Genomic DNA, 18718 nt, shown 5'->3' with positions numbered 1-18718 from the left:
GTGGTTTCTTCTTCAGCAACTAGCACCATCTATTTGGTTATAATTAGATCCAAAATAACAGTTCCCCTTCCCCTACTTTCTCTACCTTCCAAAGGATAAAACTATCATTAAGGCAAGCCAAGAATTCATTAGTTTCTCTACTTTTTGGCAAAGAGTGAACTCCAACAGATGTCTGGGTAGTCAAAGTTCCCCATCACTACATCATACATACCCCCATGTCAGATCTATTATCTATTTCCCTCTCCTCATTTCTTCTCTCTTTCTGTCTAGATGGTCTGCAGTATACTCCCATGATGATAGTACTTCTGTTCCCTTTGACCCTCATCCAAATGCTCTCTACCATGGCTTTCTTCCTGTTGTTCCTTGGTTTCCTCACATGAGGAAGGTGATGGTGATTCCGTTGCCTGATGATCATGAGATCATGGTGGTGATTGTCTTGATAGAGATGGTGATAGTGATACTGGTGATGAAGGTACTGTTGCTGGTGATTGATTGGAAATGATGAAAGTAATAGGGATCAAAGATATGGTTACAATAATGATAAATCCTGTGATGGTGGTGGTGCTGGAGATGGTGAGGAAAAGATAATGATGGTGCCAATGATTGGTGTAGAGGTGATGAAGGCAATAGTGATGATCAAAGATATGGCGATAATAATGATGACCACCATGATGGAGACGGAGATGATAGTGACAGTGCCAGTGGTGGCGGTGGAGATGACTGGTCCCATGTTGGTGATGTTGGCATTGATGGCATTGTTCTCCACAGAGAGGCCCCTGCACTACACTGAGAAGGTGCTCCCCATCTTGCACAGCCTGGGAACTGACAGTCATCTGGTAGTGAAGAAGTACCTGGCCATGGAGGCCATGCTCATGTACCTAGGTAAGAGGCCTTTTACTTACTTCCCATCTCCCTTCTCTCCAGGGGTTGGCCAGGTTCTGCACCTGGGTTCCAATTCCTATCTTAGGGAGAGACATAGTTCCCATCCTCAGTAACCACCACGTCTGAGGAGAGATGTAGCCTTGCCCCCTGGGAGTTTCTAGTCTGAGGGAGACATGTTCCTGCCCTAAGGCCCAGCTCTTGTGGGGACAGGGTCATAGCTCTCCCCTCAGGGAGCACTGGTTTTGGGGGGAGGGGAGGGATACACAGCCTCTCCCTTCAATCCCTTCTGCCCTCCCTCCCCAGCCAGCAAGGTGGGGGACACCAAGCATGGCATGATGAAGTTCCGTGAGGATCGAAGCCTCCTGGGTCTGGGCCTCTCTACAGGCAGCTTCCACGACCGTTACTTCATGCTCAACAGCAGCTGCCTGAGGCTCTTCAAGGAAGTCAGAGTGAGTGATGAGCCAACTCCTCTTCCCCCTCGCCCCCAGCCTGTGGACTCAGACACCCATGCACTGCCCTGGTTCCTTCTTAGTCAGGGCCAGGCTACTGTTTCATAGAGTCTCCCTGGTGCCTTTGACTCCCCTGTATTATTGAGAGAAAGTATGGACCTCTGAAAGCTCCTGAGGGCGTGGGCCAGGCCCCCTCCCTGGGCCGTGGGTCTTTGCTTTCTCAGGCCTCAGATCCATAGTTCATGGCGTGCACGTCACAGTACACATATGTGCTGCTTGTGCTTGGTCATGGCATATACCTGTGTCATCCCGGTGGGCCTTTTGTCACAGCTCATGTGTGCTCTGGGTTGGTGGGCACATTCTTCATGGTGATCAATACAGGCACAGTTACCTCTGACCTGCAACCTGCCACATACCCCTGACTCAAACTAGCACCTATATCCATCGTGGGGATGCACCCCCCCCCCAGCTTCCATAACCCCCCAATCCTCTGTCAAACAGAACCTGAAGCAGCGCAGTGGGGCCCTTGAGAACGTGAGTAGTGACTAAGCCTCAGGCCAGCTCCAGTGGCTGGCGGCTGCTGCAGCATTGCTGCCTTACACACCGAGGGGAAGAGTCGGGCCAGGGATGGGTGCGGGTATGGCATGATGGGCATGGCTCCTTTCCCTCCTTCCTTCTCCCCACACCTCCTTCCTGGCTCTGCTGCCTCTCAGGGACACGAAGCTCAGCTCAGTGGGAAGCTGGGCTTCTGTCAGGGATATGTGCCAAGTTCTGCTCCAGACACAGCTGCCTCTGTTTCCTTCCTGTATCATCCTCCCAGCATCTGTCTAGGCCGTGTCTCTCAGCCTCTGGGACCTCTGGGACTATTAGGTGGCTGTCCTTGGCCCCTGGATTCCATCTTCCCTACCTTCAGACAGCTGAGGTTGAGAGGACGGAGCCCCAGTTTGGGAGTCAGGACAGCTGGGCCCCAATCCCAGCTTTGCCACAGACCCGCTGTGTGACCTTGGGCAAGTCTCTCCCTTTCTCAAGGCTTCATTTTCTCCATCTGTAAAAGGAAGGGTTGGGGCCCTTATAACTCTTGGATTTGATGACCTTACCTTCATTTTCCCTTCCCCCATCCTCCCCCTAGCCTGGTGCTTCTCTTAGTTCTTCCTTCCCTGTGGGGAAGCTCAGACGCCTGGGTCCCAACTAACCTTTTGCATGCTAAGGCCCAGTCCCAGGGAGTGGGAGCCTCTCTGGTCTTCCTTCTGTACCTGTCATGCCTCAGCACTAATTCCCCAGTCCCTACATGAAAACAGACAGAGCTGATCCATGTGTCCTGAACATAAAATATGTGTAAACTATAGACATGCCAAGATATTATTATTATTATTATTATTTTTGGTGAGGCAATTGGGTTTAAGTGACTTATCTAGAGTCCCACAGCTAGTAAGTGTTAAGTGTCTGAGGTTGGATTTGAACTCAGGTCCTCCTGAATCCAGGGCCGGTGCTTTATCCACTGCGCCACCTAGCTGCCCCATGCTGAGATATTATTACTCCCATTTTATTGCCGAGGTCATTGAGGCTCAACTTAAATGGCTCCTCCAGGGTAGCACAGCTTGTAAGTGCCCGGGGGTCCCTAAGAGAGTGTCAGATCTGGGATTCCAACCCGGGTCTTCCTGAGGCTGTGTCCAGCTTTCCCTTCTCGGCATCTCATTGTCCCCAAGGCCCAGCTCTCCTGGCTCCCTTCCTGGTGCTCTCTCATTCATCAGGCTGCCTCTTCTCATTCTTGCTGGCCTCCAGAGATGGAGGCTCCCTCGCCTTTCCTGGTTTTCTGTCTCCTGGCCTCTCGGAAGTTATTCTTTGCCTCTGCCTGACCGCTCTGTGTGATCGGCGTTCAGTCTCTCATTCCATTGTTCTGAGATCTTTCTCTCTGGAGACCTAAAGAGGGGAGCGGCCGCTCTTCCCTTGGCCAACGCATCTGAGCTCCCTGGCCTTTGTGACCCTGGCTTCTGCCTCTTATGAGCTCCTGGGGCCAGGTAGCAACATCAGTTCACCTTCCCAAGACATCTGACTTCAGCCTGGCTCTCGGAACTACTCATCGGCCTTACCTTTTTATTCCCTTTTAATCAGCTTCCATCTGATGTAGAGGCAGCCAGCTAGGTCAGTTACTGTGGCCCTGAAGCAACCCTTTCCGGCCTCCAGGGGTGTCCCAGGCCCCTTACACTAATAGAGTTGGGCAGTGCTCTTCTTGGGGGCTGCTGTTCCTGAGTCTTATCCTGCCCTCCTTTTCCCTAAGGATGGTCCCCATTTCAACTCCCCTTTGCTTCCTTCTCTCAAGCACGATCCCCATACAAAAGTACACAGCTGCTAATGTGTGTCCAGCTTCCCAGAGGCCCAGAGGCAGACTTGGCCCCATCTTCAAGAAAAACTCAAAATGTGAATGTCTCTCCCTGCCCCCTGCCCCCTGCCCCATCCTCCCCCACAGCCTCTCTTCTTCCCAAGGGTCAGGCCAGCCCAGGCTGAATTGAGCATTTCCAGGTAGACTGCTTCAAATAGCACATCTGGACCAAGGCTACTCTCTTTCCCCTTTTGTATAAGCAGTCCCTTAAGAAAGCACACGGCCCTTTTTAGTTTCTGTAGAGTGTTTATTACTGATGACGACATCTGTGGATGCTCATGTCTTGGCTAGTCCCACAGTGTGTGGGAAGCTGGACTGGAGATGACCTCTGAGCTCCATTCTGGGTCTGAGAGCCAAGAATCCAATTCTGTCAGCTTAAGATTCTGCGGTTCTCAGGTTCTAAAAGCCTAGGATTATTATTGTTTTTCAAGTTATTGATTTTTATTTCTATCTTTTTTTAATATCATATTATATTCTCCCTTCTGAATATATCCCTCCTCTTCCCTCATCATCCCTTGGAACAAAGAAAAAAACACTTCAGTTTTGGCCAGTACCAGAAAGCTAGCCAACACACCCATAATGTCTCATAGTGTCTCCCCAGTTCCACACCCAGAGTTCTCCGCTCCTTCAGAGAAGACAGTTCAGTCATTTTTCAATCATGTCCGATTCTTTGTGACCCCATTTGGGGATTTTCTTGACAAAGATACTGGACTTGTCTGCCATGTGCTGCTCCAGCTCATTTTACAGATGAGGAAACTGAAGCAAACAGGGTTTAGTGACTTGCCGAGAACTCTATCCACTGTGCTGCCTAGCTGCCCAAACAAGACAGGGGCCTGCATTTTCCCACCTTCTCTTTTGAAGCTAGGATTCTGTGGGTCTCTGATTTAGCAGCTTGGGCTAAGTGGAGTAAGGGCTAAATTTGGGAGTCAGGAGAGACCAGAGCTCAGACCCTTGATGACACTTTATCTGTGCACTCATGAGCACCTCTCTGGGCCTCCATTTTCTCCTCATCTGTAAGAGTGGATCATAATCCCTGTCCTGCCTACTTCATAGTGCTATTGTGAGACTCCAATAAGCCAGCAGAGTGTTTTTGCAAGCTTATAGAGATGTGGGTTGCTATTATTACGATCATTTCAGGAGTGCTGGGTTTTTAAGAGTCAGATGACCTAGCTTAGAAAAATCCTGACTTTTTACTTTTACTCCCTGTGTGATCTTGGGTGAGTCACTTCTCTCCGAACTTCTCTTTCCTCATCTGTAAAAGAAAGAGGTTGGAAAATATGCTCTCTGAGGTCACCTTCCTACTCCAAATCCATGATTCTGAGTCCTGGACCCTAAGATTCTGTGAAATTCTGGAGGAGTTGGAAGATAAGGCCTGGGGGAGGGAGGCAGCTCATGAGCACAATGCGCTGATTCATTTATGGGGCCTAGCTACCCCTGAGCAGTAAGGAGCATCTTCCCTTGATGTCTGGCCAGCAGTATTCATGGTGCTTGGAGACAGGTCAGCTCAGGGCTGAGGAGGTGGGGGTTATAGATCCCAGTTTTGCTCAGGCATAATGGAAAGAGCAACAGAATTAGAACCAAGGGGTGCTGATAAATATTTAACAACCGGCTCTCTGTATGCGTGACACACTTTTAAAGTTTAATCCGCATTATTAATATTTTCTCCATGACTTTCTCAAGTCTAGAAATCACAGTAAAATCACTTGTACATTTCTAAGGTGTAAATAACATGCTGAAATATAAAAAATTTAAAATTTAACAATTGGCTCTTGAGCTAGCTGGAGCACATCCCTTAGTTAAGAGTGGGGGGGGGGGGAAGTGAGGAAGACCTAAGTTAAAATCCTGCCTCTGCTACTTACTGCCTGTGTGACCTTGAGGTAATCCCTTAACCCCTCTGAGCCTCAGTTTCCTTATCTGTCTCTAACATGAAGGGGTTGGACTACCTGACCTCCCAGCTTCCCTGTGAGATTCCAGATCTATAAACCCAAGTCTATGAAAAGTCCAAAGACAGAAAGAAAAAAAAAGGCTTCCCTGCATCTCAAAGGGTCTATATAAGTCCCCTCTTTGCCTGGCCCCCCATGATTCCCTGCTTATCTCCTCCTCCTTTCCTGGGCTCCCAAGGAGCTGCTGAGGAAGGTCCCCCCCACCACCCCCAGACCTCAGAAGTTAGCTCCCTGCATCACCAGACTGGACCTTGGTATTATGCCCGGGGCCAAAAGCCAGAGTTAGTTGACTGATGTTCCCCAGCCTCTCTCAGGTGTCACTCTTAGAAAGCTTTTTTTTTTCCCCCTAATCATGGAGCCGGCATCTGTCTCTGTAGTATCTACCCAAGTGCTCCGTGTTCTGTTTAACACTGGGGCTACATAATAGCCTTAAATAAGAGCTAAATAAGAATCAGAAAGCAGGTCCAGTTCACAGGCTCTGCCCCTGCCTGACCCCATTCCAGGCCTCTGTTTCCCTCTCTTTAAAATGATGGAATGAGGGGTTGGATTCCATCCCACCTTTCACACTTTGCTGTTTTCCAAACTTGCCCCAAATCAAGGGCCCCAGCCAAGCTCCTGGAAGCTTTCTGATCCCCATGCTCAGGAATCTGTCACATTGGATCCCCAGTGATCTTCCCATCCTTCTTCTACCATTAAGACTGAGTTGCCTCCTTGGTCCCCCACTTCTCTTTCTTCCCTCCCACTGTTCCATCATGTGGCTTTCCCAGTATTTTGTTGGTTTGTTTTTCATGTGGGAGAAGATCATCTCTAGACTAGGGGAGCCTTATTCTGTAGCACAAATGTTCCCCAATCTTTCCCAGTCTGGGGGAGCTCTTGATTACCTAGAAAGCTTTTCTATACCTAGAGTTCTTTCTGCAGCAGCCTCCTTGCCCCACTGGTTCTGAAGTCTGCCCTCTGGGGCTCAGCAAGAGTTCTGAGCTGGGAATCAGGAGCCCAGGGTTTGATTTCCGGCTCTGTCCCTGACTCACTGGTCTTCCATGTCCCCCTCTCCCTCTCTCTCTCCTCTTCCAGCTCAAACATCCTAACTCCTCATTTACAGTGATGACATTTGGACATGCAGATTTCTGTACAGCATCAAGCTCCTTGCATAGGGCTGTTCTTTTATGGGTCTAGCTTCCCCTTAGCAGTAAGGATCACCTCCTTCTACTGTGTGGCCAGGAGTGTCGAGTGCCCTAAGACAGGTCAGGCCAGGGCTGGGCTTGGGGATGAAGGAGGAAGGGCCTCATAGATTCATGATGCGTTGGACATCTGCCTGAATGCTGCCTGGTTTCTTCATTTCCAAAACCCGTAGTCTTCCGTGCCCACTATTGGTTTTCGGCTCCTCCTCAGTTGCGGTTTCTTCCAGGACTGAGAGAAAGTTTCTTCCGTGCCCAGCATCTGGCTTCTTCTCACCCTGCCGCCGGGCTCCCTTCATGCTGGTGGTCCAATATGTTCTGAAGTCAGCACTTAGTTTCTTCCATACCTTCTCCCCAGTGTCCTCCATGCCTTCAGCTTAGTTTGTTTCCAGTGTTGTGGACTGGCTTCTTCCAGCGTCAAGGTCTGGCTTTGGCCCGTGCCCTCAGCCCAGCTGGGCCCGGATGCACGGTCTGCCTTTTTTTCAGGCCTGCAGCCCAATTTCTTCTGTGCTTGCTGCTTGAGCTCACATAGGCTTTGTTAGAGCAACCCCCTTTTAAAGGCTGGGGAGAAAGCTCTGGATGACAAGGTGGAATGTGCCTCTTTTTGTGGTAGAAAGTGTGGAAGAAGGTCCCTGAGTCCAGCTCCCCCCACTACATAGAGCTCTCCTTGCACACCATGGTGATGTCACAAAGGAGTCTTAGCAATCCCCGGAAACCCTTGTCTTGTCAACCTCCCTCCTCCCCCCAGCCACAAGGTAGAGAGATTTTAGTTGGATAACCCTCCCAGAGGCTCAGCTTCCTCAGATGTAAAACCGGGGATAGGAATCTGCCCTTATATTTGGAGTATGGTGTTCAGTTCTGGGCATCACAATGGAAGAAGGACATGACTGCGCCAGGCAGCATCCAGAGAATGGCAGATGCAGGGGAACCTTAGGTCTGGGTACTTTGGGGTCAGTGGAAGGAACGGGGAAGAGGAAGCTCAGATGGGACACAATCGCTGCCTTCTGGTACTTGGGAAACTGTCCCATGGACAAGAGTTTAGTCATGTTCTGTTTGGTCTGATGGGGGACCCAGGGACGCAAGGTGGAAATTCCAGGCTAGACTGGACATCAAGAAAGACTGCCTAACGTTTAGGGCCGCCCACAATAGTCCCGGGCTGTTCCCCTCCCACTGCCAGAGGCCACTTGCCAGGTATTGTGTAGAGGGGACTCTTGTTCAGATATAGCTTGGTCTTCCTAGGTCCCCCTCCAACAAGAGTCCCTGGCTCTGTGGTCCTTGCCCAACCTACCTCACAGAATTATCAAGCAATGAGCATTTATTAAGTGTACTTACTGTGTATGTGCCAAGGAAGGACTTTGCCAGCCTGAATGTGCTTAGAGACATGGGAGCCAGTAACCCTGTAGTTTTTGACTGTCTATGTTTACCCAGGGTAAATCATGTCACTTTCTGGGCCTTGAGTTCCTCCTTTGCAAAATAAATCATAAACGATACCCTCCTCTTCTCATAAGGCTGATGTATTTGGTGTATTGGAAGTGCTCTGTAAACTGCCCAGAGAAATGGGAATGATTATTTCCTGTTTAGCCAGGTGGCTTGGTGGTTAGAGCATGAGTTAGGAAGACCTTCATTCCAATCCAGCCTTAGACACTTACTAGCTAAGTGATCCTGGGCAAGTCACTTAAGCTCTTTGTCTCAGTTTCTTCAGCTGTATAATGGGGATGATAGTAGCATTCACCTTACAGGGTTGTCATGAGGGTTAAATGAAATGATGTTTGTAAAGTGCTTACACAGTGCCTGGCACATAGTAGGCTCTGTAGAAATGCTTCTTTCCTTTCCTTCTCTTCCTGTTTCCTCCCTCCCTTTCTTCAGAGGAGCCATTCCCAAGGGCTCATGCTGGGGTGGGGGGAGGAACAGACTCGGCCTCTGACCCCAGTCTCCGGTTGTAAGTGGTTTGATCTCCCCTTGCCCCACACCTTGTCAATGTCTCTGCTATTCCACGGGGTGCCTGAAGGGAGGGGCCAGCCAGCCTTTGGAGGAGTGCTGACTGAGATGGGGAGACTGAGGGACAGCCCCTTTGGATCTGCATCACAAGAGCAGGGGGCCTGGCGCCCCCAACCCCGGTGCCCTCCTTGCCTCCATCAGTCAGCCTATAACCTCCAGCCCTGTCCATCAGGAAGTCCTGACCCATGTCTGGCCTGCCCTGCCGCAGCTTTGATGTGTCTCCCCCCTTTTGTGACAGGTTCCCAGCAGAGCTGAGGAAGAGCTGGGGACCCTGCTCAGAGGCCCAGAGCTGGGCCTTTCCCATCACACAGTCAGCCCTCAGTTCTAGGCTGCCAGGGTGTTTGGTGGATAGGAGTCAGGATGAATAGAGTTCACACCTGCCTCAGATACTTAACAACCACTTGCCTGGGCAAGTCAGTTCACTTCTGTTTGCCTCAGTTCCTCATCTGTTAAATGGGGATAATAATAAAATAATAGTAACTACCTCACATGGTTGTTGTGAGAATCAAATGAGATAACCTTTGTAAAACACTTTGCCGCCCTTCAAGTATTTTACAAGTGCATCATAATCGTGGGGCAAGGAAGGAACCAAACATGAGTTAGTGGGAAGTGTTCCCAGATTTAGAGTTTGAGGACCTAAATCCCACTTCCAGGCTCCTCTCCCTAATGGCTTTCCCCCCCTTTTTTTTTGTGAGGCAGTTGGGGTTAAGTGACTTGCCTAGGGTCACACAGCTGGTGTCAAGTGTCTGAGGCCAGATTTGAACTCAGGACCTCCTGAATCCAGGGCCGGTGTTCTATCCACTGTGCCACCTAGCTGCCCCCTTCCTAATGGCTTTTAAAGTTGCTCAGTGCCTCCAGGCCTCATTGTTCCCATCTATAAAATGGGGGAAGTTATACATGCCCTGCCTATGTCACAGGGTCTGCTACTGTGATGATTGGTTGCCAAAGTTCCCACTCTGGGCAGGTAGCTCCATCTCGAGGATGAGCGCCGTCCATACTGTTTCAGTCCATAGTATGGCCATGGCCAGTTGGGTCATGAATGTCAAGCTGCAGATCATTGAGAGCTGACTGTCTGATGGTGCCAAGTGTGGGGGGACCCCCAACCTTAGGGAGGGGGGAAGGACAGACTGCAGGGATTTGTGGGGATACAGATGGCTAAAGCACATTATTGAAGAGGTTGGGTTCAGCTGGAGGGAGAGCAGAGTTTCATCTGGGAAGGCTTCATGGAGGAGGTGGCCTAGAGTCTTGAGGGGCAGAGGGGGTAGGACTGGGGTTGGGAGTCATGGTGAAGGAGGAGCTGGGGAAGACAGTGAGGTAATAAGAGGGGTAGCAGGGACTTTGTGGGGTGACCTGGGCTTCTCTCAACTTCCTGTTTGACTTTAAATTCTCCTTGGGGCCTTAGTTTTCTCTTTGGTGTGGCAAATAAGGGAGCTAGCCTTAATGGCTTCTGAGTTATCTTCCAGCTCTGACATTCCTTGTACTAAAGCCCTTTCCCAGCTCTGACATTCCCTGTACTAAAGCCCTTTCCAGGTCTGATATTCCCTGTTCTAAGTCCCCTTCCAGCTCTGACATAAGGTCCCTCCCACCTCTGACATTCTGTGCTCTAAGGTCCCTCCCACCTCTGACATTCTGTGCTCTAAGGTCCCTCCCACCTCTGACATTCTGTGCTCTAAGGTTCCTCCCACCTCTGACATTCCATGTTCTAAGGTCCCTCCCACCTCTGACATTCCATGTTCTAAGGTTCCTCCCAGCCCTGACTGTGTATGTCCCCAAATCTCCAACTCTGACTATTCTGAAGTCCTTTTCAGTTTGGGTCCCCTGTTTGGGGTTAGGTATAGGTGAGATTTGAAGAGAAGGGAAAAGAGGAGGTTGGGAGCCTGGTTGGGGTTGATAGGAGACCGAGCTTTACCCAGCGGCTGGTGGCAGCACGCTGTGTTGTCCACATTCCCTGGCCCAGCTGAGGCAGCCTCTTACTCTGTCTCCTCTCCCTTCCCTTCCCTTTCCTCTTCTATCCCTCTGGCTTCCCTGCTTCCAGAGTCACAAACCAGAAAAGGAATGGCCCATGAAGAGCCTCAAAGTCTATCTGGGAGTGAAGAAGAAGTTACGACCACCTACCTGGTAAGTCCAGGAAAAGGTCAGTCCATTAACCAGCCAGCCAGCATTGATTAAACACTACATTTGTGTCAGGCTACTGTGTCGAGCACTAGAGTTACAAAGGAAAGCAAAAAGAGTCCCTGCCTTCAAGGAACTTACATTTGAGTTGGGGAGACAACCGAGAAATCATTAGGTACATTCAAGTTATATTCTGAAGAGATGGGGAGTAATCTCAGAGCCCGAGGAAGTGGGAAGGGCCTCCTGCTTTGGGGGGAAGGTAGAGTTTGAGCTGAGTCTGCAAAGGAGCCTGTGGATTGACGAGGTGTGGGTGAGGAGGAAGGAGGAAGGAGGCATGGTAGAAAAGCCAATGCAGTCTGCGAATGGGAGATGGAGGCTCACATTCGAAGAACAGCAAGTTGGCTCATTGGTCTAGTTGGTAAAGAGTGTGTGTGTGTGTGTGTATGTGTATGTATTGGGGGGGGGGTGGATAAAGTATGAGAGACCTGGAAGGAGGGAGGAGGGCACCAGCTTCTGGAGATCTTTCAGGACCAGTCAGTGGATTTTGCATCTGATCCTGGAGGGCATAGGGAGCTGATGAAATTTATTGTGTGTCTGGGGGCAAGGAGGTGACATGGACAGACCTATTCTTTAGGACAGTGGCTTTGGCAGCTAAATAGAAGGTGGATTGGAGTGGGGAGAGACTCGAGGCAGCACGAGTCCAGGTCAGTCAGTCAATAAACATGAACGAGAGCCTACTATGTGCAAGGTGCTATGCTAAGCATGTGCAGGAATTAGGTGAAGAGGGACTGAACTAGGGAGGGTGGCCAGTGTGAGTGGAGACAGGGAGAGGTGACAAGACTTGGCCTTCCCCAGGGCAGATCTCACCAGGGAGATGTAATTTAGAAGCACCTGGTACATGAAGGAGACAAGACCCGGGCCTCAGGGAGCCCCTTGTTGGAGAGTTCAGGCTCTTAAGCACTTTAGGACATCAGAGGTGGGGGGGGGGGGTGGGGGGGTGGAGAGGGGAGGTCTCTTTTGGCTGCTGGCAGTGGAGGGAGGCTTCTGGAAGATGGTCAGACTGGGGCTAGCTCCCAAAAGATGTCATTTGGAGAGACGCAGAAAAGGGCAAGGGGGCCCATTCTAGGCAGGGGAATGCCTGGGCAAAAATCACCAAAGCAGGAATGAGAGGAGGAGCTTAGTCTGAAATATGGTGAGTAAGGGTCGGGGTGGGCGAGGTGTCCCTTGGCAAGGAGGGCTGAGCTCTGGGCTTGTTGCTCGTGGGTCCCCTGGCTCCCAGCCCCCGACATGTGGCAGATGGAGGGAAGAGAAGGCATGCGGTTCCCCATCTGCTTGCCTGTGGGTTCCCCAGAGATCTCCATGGCAACGAAACGATGCTGCCTGTTGCTAAGTGCTGAGAGCCTGGCTGGGGGAGACTTGCCCCTGACCTGGATCCCTCGCCTGTTTTCTCCCCACTGTAGCTGGGGTCTCACTGTGGTGCACGAGACAGAGAAACACGAGAGGCAGCAGTGGTGAGTAAGGGCCTATGTGCCAGAGTCCCATCTGAGGGAGTCCATGTGGCCCTGGGGTTGAGGAATGGGAATAGAACACACATAATAGATACTGATCAGAGCCCTCACCAAGGAGGTGGGTAAAGGATAGAGTCTGCTGAAGGAGGAAGGTGTGTTACAGGGGGAAGAACAGTCTGGCAAGATGGAAGGAACACCAACTCTAGAGCCCAAGAACCTGGGTTCAAATCTCACCAGAACTCAGATGCTTGCTAGCTATGTATCTGGACAAATCACTGAAATGCTGCTTGCGTCAGTTTCCTCATCTGTAAAATGAAGAGATCTGATTAGATCCAAGGTCCCTTCCAGCTCTAAACCTCAGATTTGGGATGAGTGAACCTGGCCCTTCCGCTTGACCGCCTGTGTGACTAGGGGCAGTTGCTTTCCCCTTTATGGGTCTCAGTTTCCTTATCTATAAAGGAAGAGCATCCGACTTGAGGATTTCTAACGCCCTGAATGGGGAGCCCAGCTTGTCCATTTCCCAGGCTTCAGTGAGATATGTTCACATCCTACTCAGACCCCTCTTGCTTTAGGTACCTTTGCTGTGACACCCAGATGGAACTCAGAGAGTGGTTCGCCACCTTCTTCCTTGTGCAGGTATTGGGCCAGGAGGGTAGAGGCTGGTGGGCAGCCAGGAGGGGAGAAACTCGGAGAGGTTGGGGAAGGGAAATGTCCTGGGAGTGGATGGGGCTGGCAGAAGGGTCTGGGGAGGGAAGGAAGGAAGCCCAAGGAGCAAGGCCGGTGAGTCCTAGGGGTTTGATGGCCCTGACCTAACGCCTGCTTGCCTGCCCCCAGCATGGCGGGACTGTCTGGCCTTCTGAGCCCTCAAGGGTGGTTCGGTCTGTACCTGAGTCGAGGCTGGGCAGTGTGTCGCTCATCCCCCTGAGGGGCAGTGAGAACGAGATGAGGAGGAGCGTGGCTGCCTTCACTTCTGACCTCCTGTCTGTAAGTAAAACTCCCTTCCCATCACCCTCTTCCTACTATTCCCAGGGAAGCTGCCTTGGAGGCAGAAGAATAGAGAGGATGGCATCCTCACCCGGTCTCAGTTCTCTTCCCCCACTGATATCTGAAACCAGTGAAGTTCCTCTTCGTGCTAAAGGCCTGAAAAGAATCAGGCAGCGAGCTTAAATAAAATCAGGCATCAGGCCTAGTAGAATTCTGCCAGGCAAGAGGCCTAAAAGAAATTGGGTGGGGAGTAGGGGTTGGGTCCATAAGAAATGTATCTCTTCCAAACCCAGTTCTGCCTTGTAAAGAGTTAAGGGATGAGAAGGGGAAGGATTAGCATACATATTAGGTCATGCTTTGTCTCCCTCATCCTCTTAAACTTTCTCCCTTCTTAACTACTTAAGCTGCTTCCTTTCTTGACCTTTATCCTTTTAAACTGGGCCTTCTCCAAAGTTATGTCATCTTCGGTGACCTTCCCCTACTCCCAGTCCTGCCAATGCTAGTTATTAGTTCTGTGACCTTGGGTAAATCACTTAAACTCTATGGACCTTCCTGCTCTGCAGAATGAGAAGTTTGGATTGCCTTATCTCTCAGTCTTATGATTCTTTATCTGGTACCTGTCAAGAAATTGGCTTTGCCATTTACTAGCTGTTTGATTCTTCCTTCTTCTGAGCCTCAGTTTCCCTCTCTGTAGAATGAGCAAATTTAAATAGATGATCTCTGAGGTCACTTCTTTTTTTTTTCCATTTTTTCCCCAATTACATGTAAAGATAGTTTTTTAGTTCCAAATTTTTCTCCCACTCTCCCTCTCCTCCCCACTTCCGAAGCCAATAAGCAATCTGATGTAGGTTATACATTACAGTCATGTTAAACATATTTCCACATTAGTCATGTTGTAAGAGAAGAATCGGAACAAAGGGGGGAAAAATGCAAGAAAGAATGAACAACAAGAAAAAAACAACAACAAAAGTGAAAATAATATGCTTCAGTCTGTATTTAGGCTCCATCAGTTCTTTGTCTGGATGTGGAGAGCATTTTCCATCATGAATCTTTTGGCATTGTCTTGGATCATTGTATTGCTCAGAAGAGCTAAGTCTATCAGTTGATCACATACAATGTTGTTGAAACTGTGTACAATGTTCTCTTGGTTCTGCTAACTTCACTCAGCATCAGTTCATGTAAGTCTTTCCAGGTTTTTCTGAAATCCACCTGCTCATCATTTCTCATAGCACAATAGTATTCCATCACATTCATATATCACAACTTGTTTGGCCATTTCCCAATTGATGGGCATCCCCTCAATTTCCAATTCTTTGCAACCAGAAAAGGTGCAGCTATAAATATTTTTGTACATGTGGGTCCTTTCCCCTTTTTTATTTTATGATCTCTTTGGGATACAAAGCTGGTAGTGGTATTGCTGGGTCAAAGGGTATGCACAGTTTTATAGCTTTTTTGGCATGATTCCAAATTGCTCTCCAGAATGGTTGGATCTGGATAACTATATTTCAATATAATTGGTTCCCTTGGGAATCCTATGCATTTTATTTTATTCATTTAAAAACATTCTGAGAAGGGGTCCCTAGGCTTCCCCAGACTACCTAAAGAGAGGTGCATGATTCCAGAGAGATTAAGAACCTCTAGTCTAGAACAGGCCCTCAGAGTTGGGAGGGACCTTAGCACATAGACTAACAATGCTGGACGGAACCTTAGAACATTAAAAATTGACTGTTGGGGCAGCTAGATGGCGCAGTGGATAGAGCACCGGCCCTGGATTCAGGAGTACCTGAGTTCAAATCTGGCCTCAGACACTTAACACTTACTAGCTGTGTGACCCTGGGCAAGTTGCTTAACCCCAATTGCCCCTCAAAAAAAAAAAACCCAAAAAAACAAACAAACAAAAAAAATTGACTGTTAAAGCAGGAAGGAACCTTAGGACACAGAACTCAGAGAAGCCTTAGAACATAGATAAGTAGAGCTGGAAAGGACCTTAGAATAGAGACTTTTCAAAGTTTTAGAAGGGGCTTCAGAACACAGAGGACGGTCAGAGCTAGAAGGAATCTTGTTTGTTGTTGAGTTTTCAGTCTTGTCTGACTCTTTGTGACCCCATTTGGGGTTTTCTTGGAGAAAATATTAGAGTGGTTTGCCATTTCCTTTTCCAGATGAGGGAATGGAGGCAAACAGGGTGAAGTGACTTGCCCAGGGTTACACAACTAGCAAGTGTCTGAGGCCGGATTTGAACTCACAAAGAGGAGTCTTCTTGACTCCAGGCCTATTTACTGTGTCATCTAGCTGCCCCAGAAGCGGTCTTAAAACTCTTCTAGTCTATTTCCCTCCTTCACTCCCCCCACCCAAATTCCTCCTTTTGCTGAAGCCCTGAGGACTTGGCTAAGATTACAGAGTGAATATTTAGTCTAGAACCCAGGCCACCTGACTGGTACATCTTCTACAAAACCCCTTCTACTCTCTTTGCAAAATTCACTTTGCAGAGGGGGTAAGGGGAGGGAGTCACACCCAGTCACCCCTGTCCTATCCTCACTTTCTAGTTTCTTAACCCCTCTAGGTCTTCCAGTTTCCTATTGTTCCAGACTCTCAAAGCTGGACAAGACCTCTGAGGCCATGTAGTTTGACCTTTCTCAAGTGTACAGAGCCTCTCTGCCGAAACATCTCACTGCCCATTTTGGAAAAGAGTGGGACCACTTCCTGGTAAGTGCTCCTTCCCCCACTCATAACCTGCTTCCTCTTCTCTCCGATAGGGTCAAAGTCCACCGTGACCAGGTGCTACCCCCCAGCGCCTCCAAAATGAGAGGAGTCCAGATATTCTCAGTCTGCACAAGAGAGCGGCGTAGAGCTCATGAAAGCCCAGTTAGAGCTGCTCATCCCATCAAGACTTCCTGTCCTGGACTTTGTGTGTGTTGGAGAAGAAGAGTCTCTGCTCCCAGGGGTCTCAGAGGCAGGGTTAGCTACAAAGCATTGGAATATGGGAGAGGGAACTCTCCTGTTTTTCCTCTCTACCTACTTTCTCCCTTCATCCAGGACCTTTTTTTTAAAAAATAATAATATAATTATATCTGTATATTTTACCCTGTGACTACATTTGTGTTTGGCAAGGTATGCTATGATCTGTGTTTTGGGGACCATGGAGTACTCAGAAGGGGAAGGGATTCACCCACAGTCTATAGGGTTCCAGGGGATTCAGTGGTCAGAGAACAGTGAGACAAATCATGGATTGGACTCCTGGACATCAGTGACACCAACCATACTGAAGCCAACAGACTTATTCCTGTTCATCCCCACAACTGAACACCCACAGCTTCCACAGAATGGACATCTGGCCCTTAAACATGGTCTGGTCCAACCCCTTATTTTTCTGGATGGGGGAAACTGAGGCTCAGGATAAGGTAGGGATATACCCAAGGTCTCATAGCCTAGGATTAGAGCCCCAGCCCTTCAGCAGGCTCCAGCTCAGCACTGACCCTGCACAGTGTGAACCTCCAGGGAGTAGAAGGGACCTTTTATACTCCTTGAGTCAATACAGCTCGGTGTTTCCCAGGAGACAGGCAGCAATAATAAGCCTTTCTGAGAAGCCCCTGAAATTCCCTGGAAAGGTGTTAGACGCACACTGCCTGCCTGCCTGGGCCCAGAGCTTCATCATTCCTCCCCCATACCACTTACCCCACAACTCCAAGAGGACCACAGTAAACCTGAGAATCTTAGAACTTCTAAAACCATGAAATGTTAGAAATAGAGAGGCAAAGAACCTCATTATCCCAGAACCTCTTAGAGAACATCTTATTAATGAATTGATTCATTCATTCATTTATGGTTTGGACTTGCAATTTCATCTCTCTGGAGAACTTCCAGTGTGAAAACTCCCACCAACAATTCACATAAGTTCCTCATCAATAACTTAATAGCTCTAAGAGAATTGATTGCTTGGGGCATTGAGACGTCAAGTGACTTTATCCAGGGTCACACATCCAGTTTGTGTCAGAGGCAGGCCTTGAACCTAGGTCCAAGACCAGGCCTGTATCCACTGTGATAACATGAGTCCCATGTAATCCTTGAAGCACAGAGTATTTAGCGTCATAAGAATCACAGGCCCTTAGGGTCATTAAAACCTGGAACCTAGGTTGAAACAGTGGAGTATTAAGGTCTAAGATCCAGAGCAGGAAGTGATGGCAGAGCCCATCTAGTCTTCATTTTATTTTATTCATTCATTCATTTATTTATTTAGCGGGGCAATGAGGGTTAAGTGACTTGCCCAGGGTCACACAGCTAGTGTCAAGTGTCTGAGGCCAGATTTGAACTCAGGTCCTCCTGAATCCAGAGCCAGTGCTTTATCCACTGTACCACCTAGCTGCCCCATTACTTGACCTCTTAAGGATTCGTAACCTCAGTCCAGTGGTGTGTGATGAGCTTGGGTGGGTGTTGCCTAGCATATCCTGGGGCCTGGGGTGTCTAAGTTCTGTTCCTGGCTCACCAGAAACAATGGATGCTGAGGTCAGGAGCCCATTAGCAGAGTCCAACTTGCCATTTTCCTTGATTTATGCCAGTCGACTTTAGCCCTAAGACTAGAGGCTCCCTGGGGGCTATGATTGACCTCTTCCGGTCGCACAGAGCGCTTTTCCCATCCTTAATGCTAGGACCAACTGGGGGCGCTTAGCCTGGAGGAGGAGAGAAGGGCAGCATTCTAGCTGTTAAGCATCTTTGAGGGCTGTCTTGGGGAAGAGGGATTATATTTATTCTGCCTGGCCCCAGAGGGAAGAACCGAGAACAATGGGTGGAGGTTGCAAAGAGGAAGATTAAAGAAAAACTGATGGATTAGAACTCTCCAAAAGTGGCTACTTCTGGAGCTAGTGGGTTCTCCTCCCTGGAGGTCACCAAACAAAGGCTGGGTTGACTTTTCATTGGTTATGTCCTAAAGGAGATTTTTATTGTCTCCCAGGGTTGAACTAGATGGAACCCCGAGGTTCCCAACTATGAAATACCATGATTTGATTGGAGGGTGGGCAACTTCCTTTCTAGTGTTTAGTAGCCCCCTTCCCGAAGTCCTTTGCAATATTTCCTCTTTGCAGAATTTCCTTCTGCTGAACCAAGAAGCATTTTGCTCTGCCTTCCCCACTCCCTTGAAGAAATCAGAGAACAGTAGTGGACACACTCGATCTGAGGGACCCCAATTCAGCCCCTTCCTTAGAGTCTCCTGGGGGACACCCACTTTAGCCTTAGGGAAGCTAAGCTAGTTGAATTGAGCACAGCTGTCCACCGGGTGGCAGTGTGGGACAGTACA

At 49.2% G+C, this 18718-nt stretch overlaps 1 protein-coding gene across 1 annotated transcript in view; it reads left to right on the top strand.

Annotated features, from left to right (window-relative positions):
* ARAP1 (ArfGAP with RhoGAP domain, ankyrin repeat and PH domain 1) overlaps nucleotides 1-16504 on the top strand; it is a 116177-nt gene extending 99673 nt beyond the window's left edge. Inside the window, 8 exon segments of the mRNA XM_043994530.1 lie at nucleotides 769-882; nucleotides 1186-1331; nucleotides 1833-1865; nucleotides 10863-10945; nucleotides 12400-12450; nucleotides 13020-13083; nucleotides 13282-13431; nucleotides 16185-16504. Of these exon segments, the coding sequence (XP_043850465.1) occupies nucleotides 769-882; nucleotides 1186-1331; nucleotides 1833-1865; nucleotides 10863-10945; nucleotides 12400-12450; nucleotides 13020-13083; nucleotides 13282-13431; nucleotides 16185-16202 (659 nt within the window). The 3' untranslated portion in view covers nucleotides 16203-16504.
* The last annotated feature ends 2214 nt before the right edge of the window (nucleotides 16505-18718 follow it).

This window comes from Dromiciops gliroides, chromosome 3 (assembly GCF_019393635.1).
Source record: "Dromiciops gliroides isolate mDroGli1 chromosome 3, mDroGli1.pri, whole genome shotgun sequence".
NCBI classification, from domain to species: domain Eukaryota; kingdom Metazoa; phylum Chordata; class Mammalia; order Microbiotheria; family Microbiotheriidae; genus Dromiciops; species Dromiciops gliroides.
The sequence above is the reverse complement of the archived record's forward strand: the minus strand, read 5'-3'. Positions and strand labels throughout refer to the sequence as shown.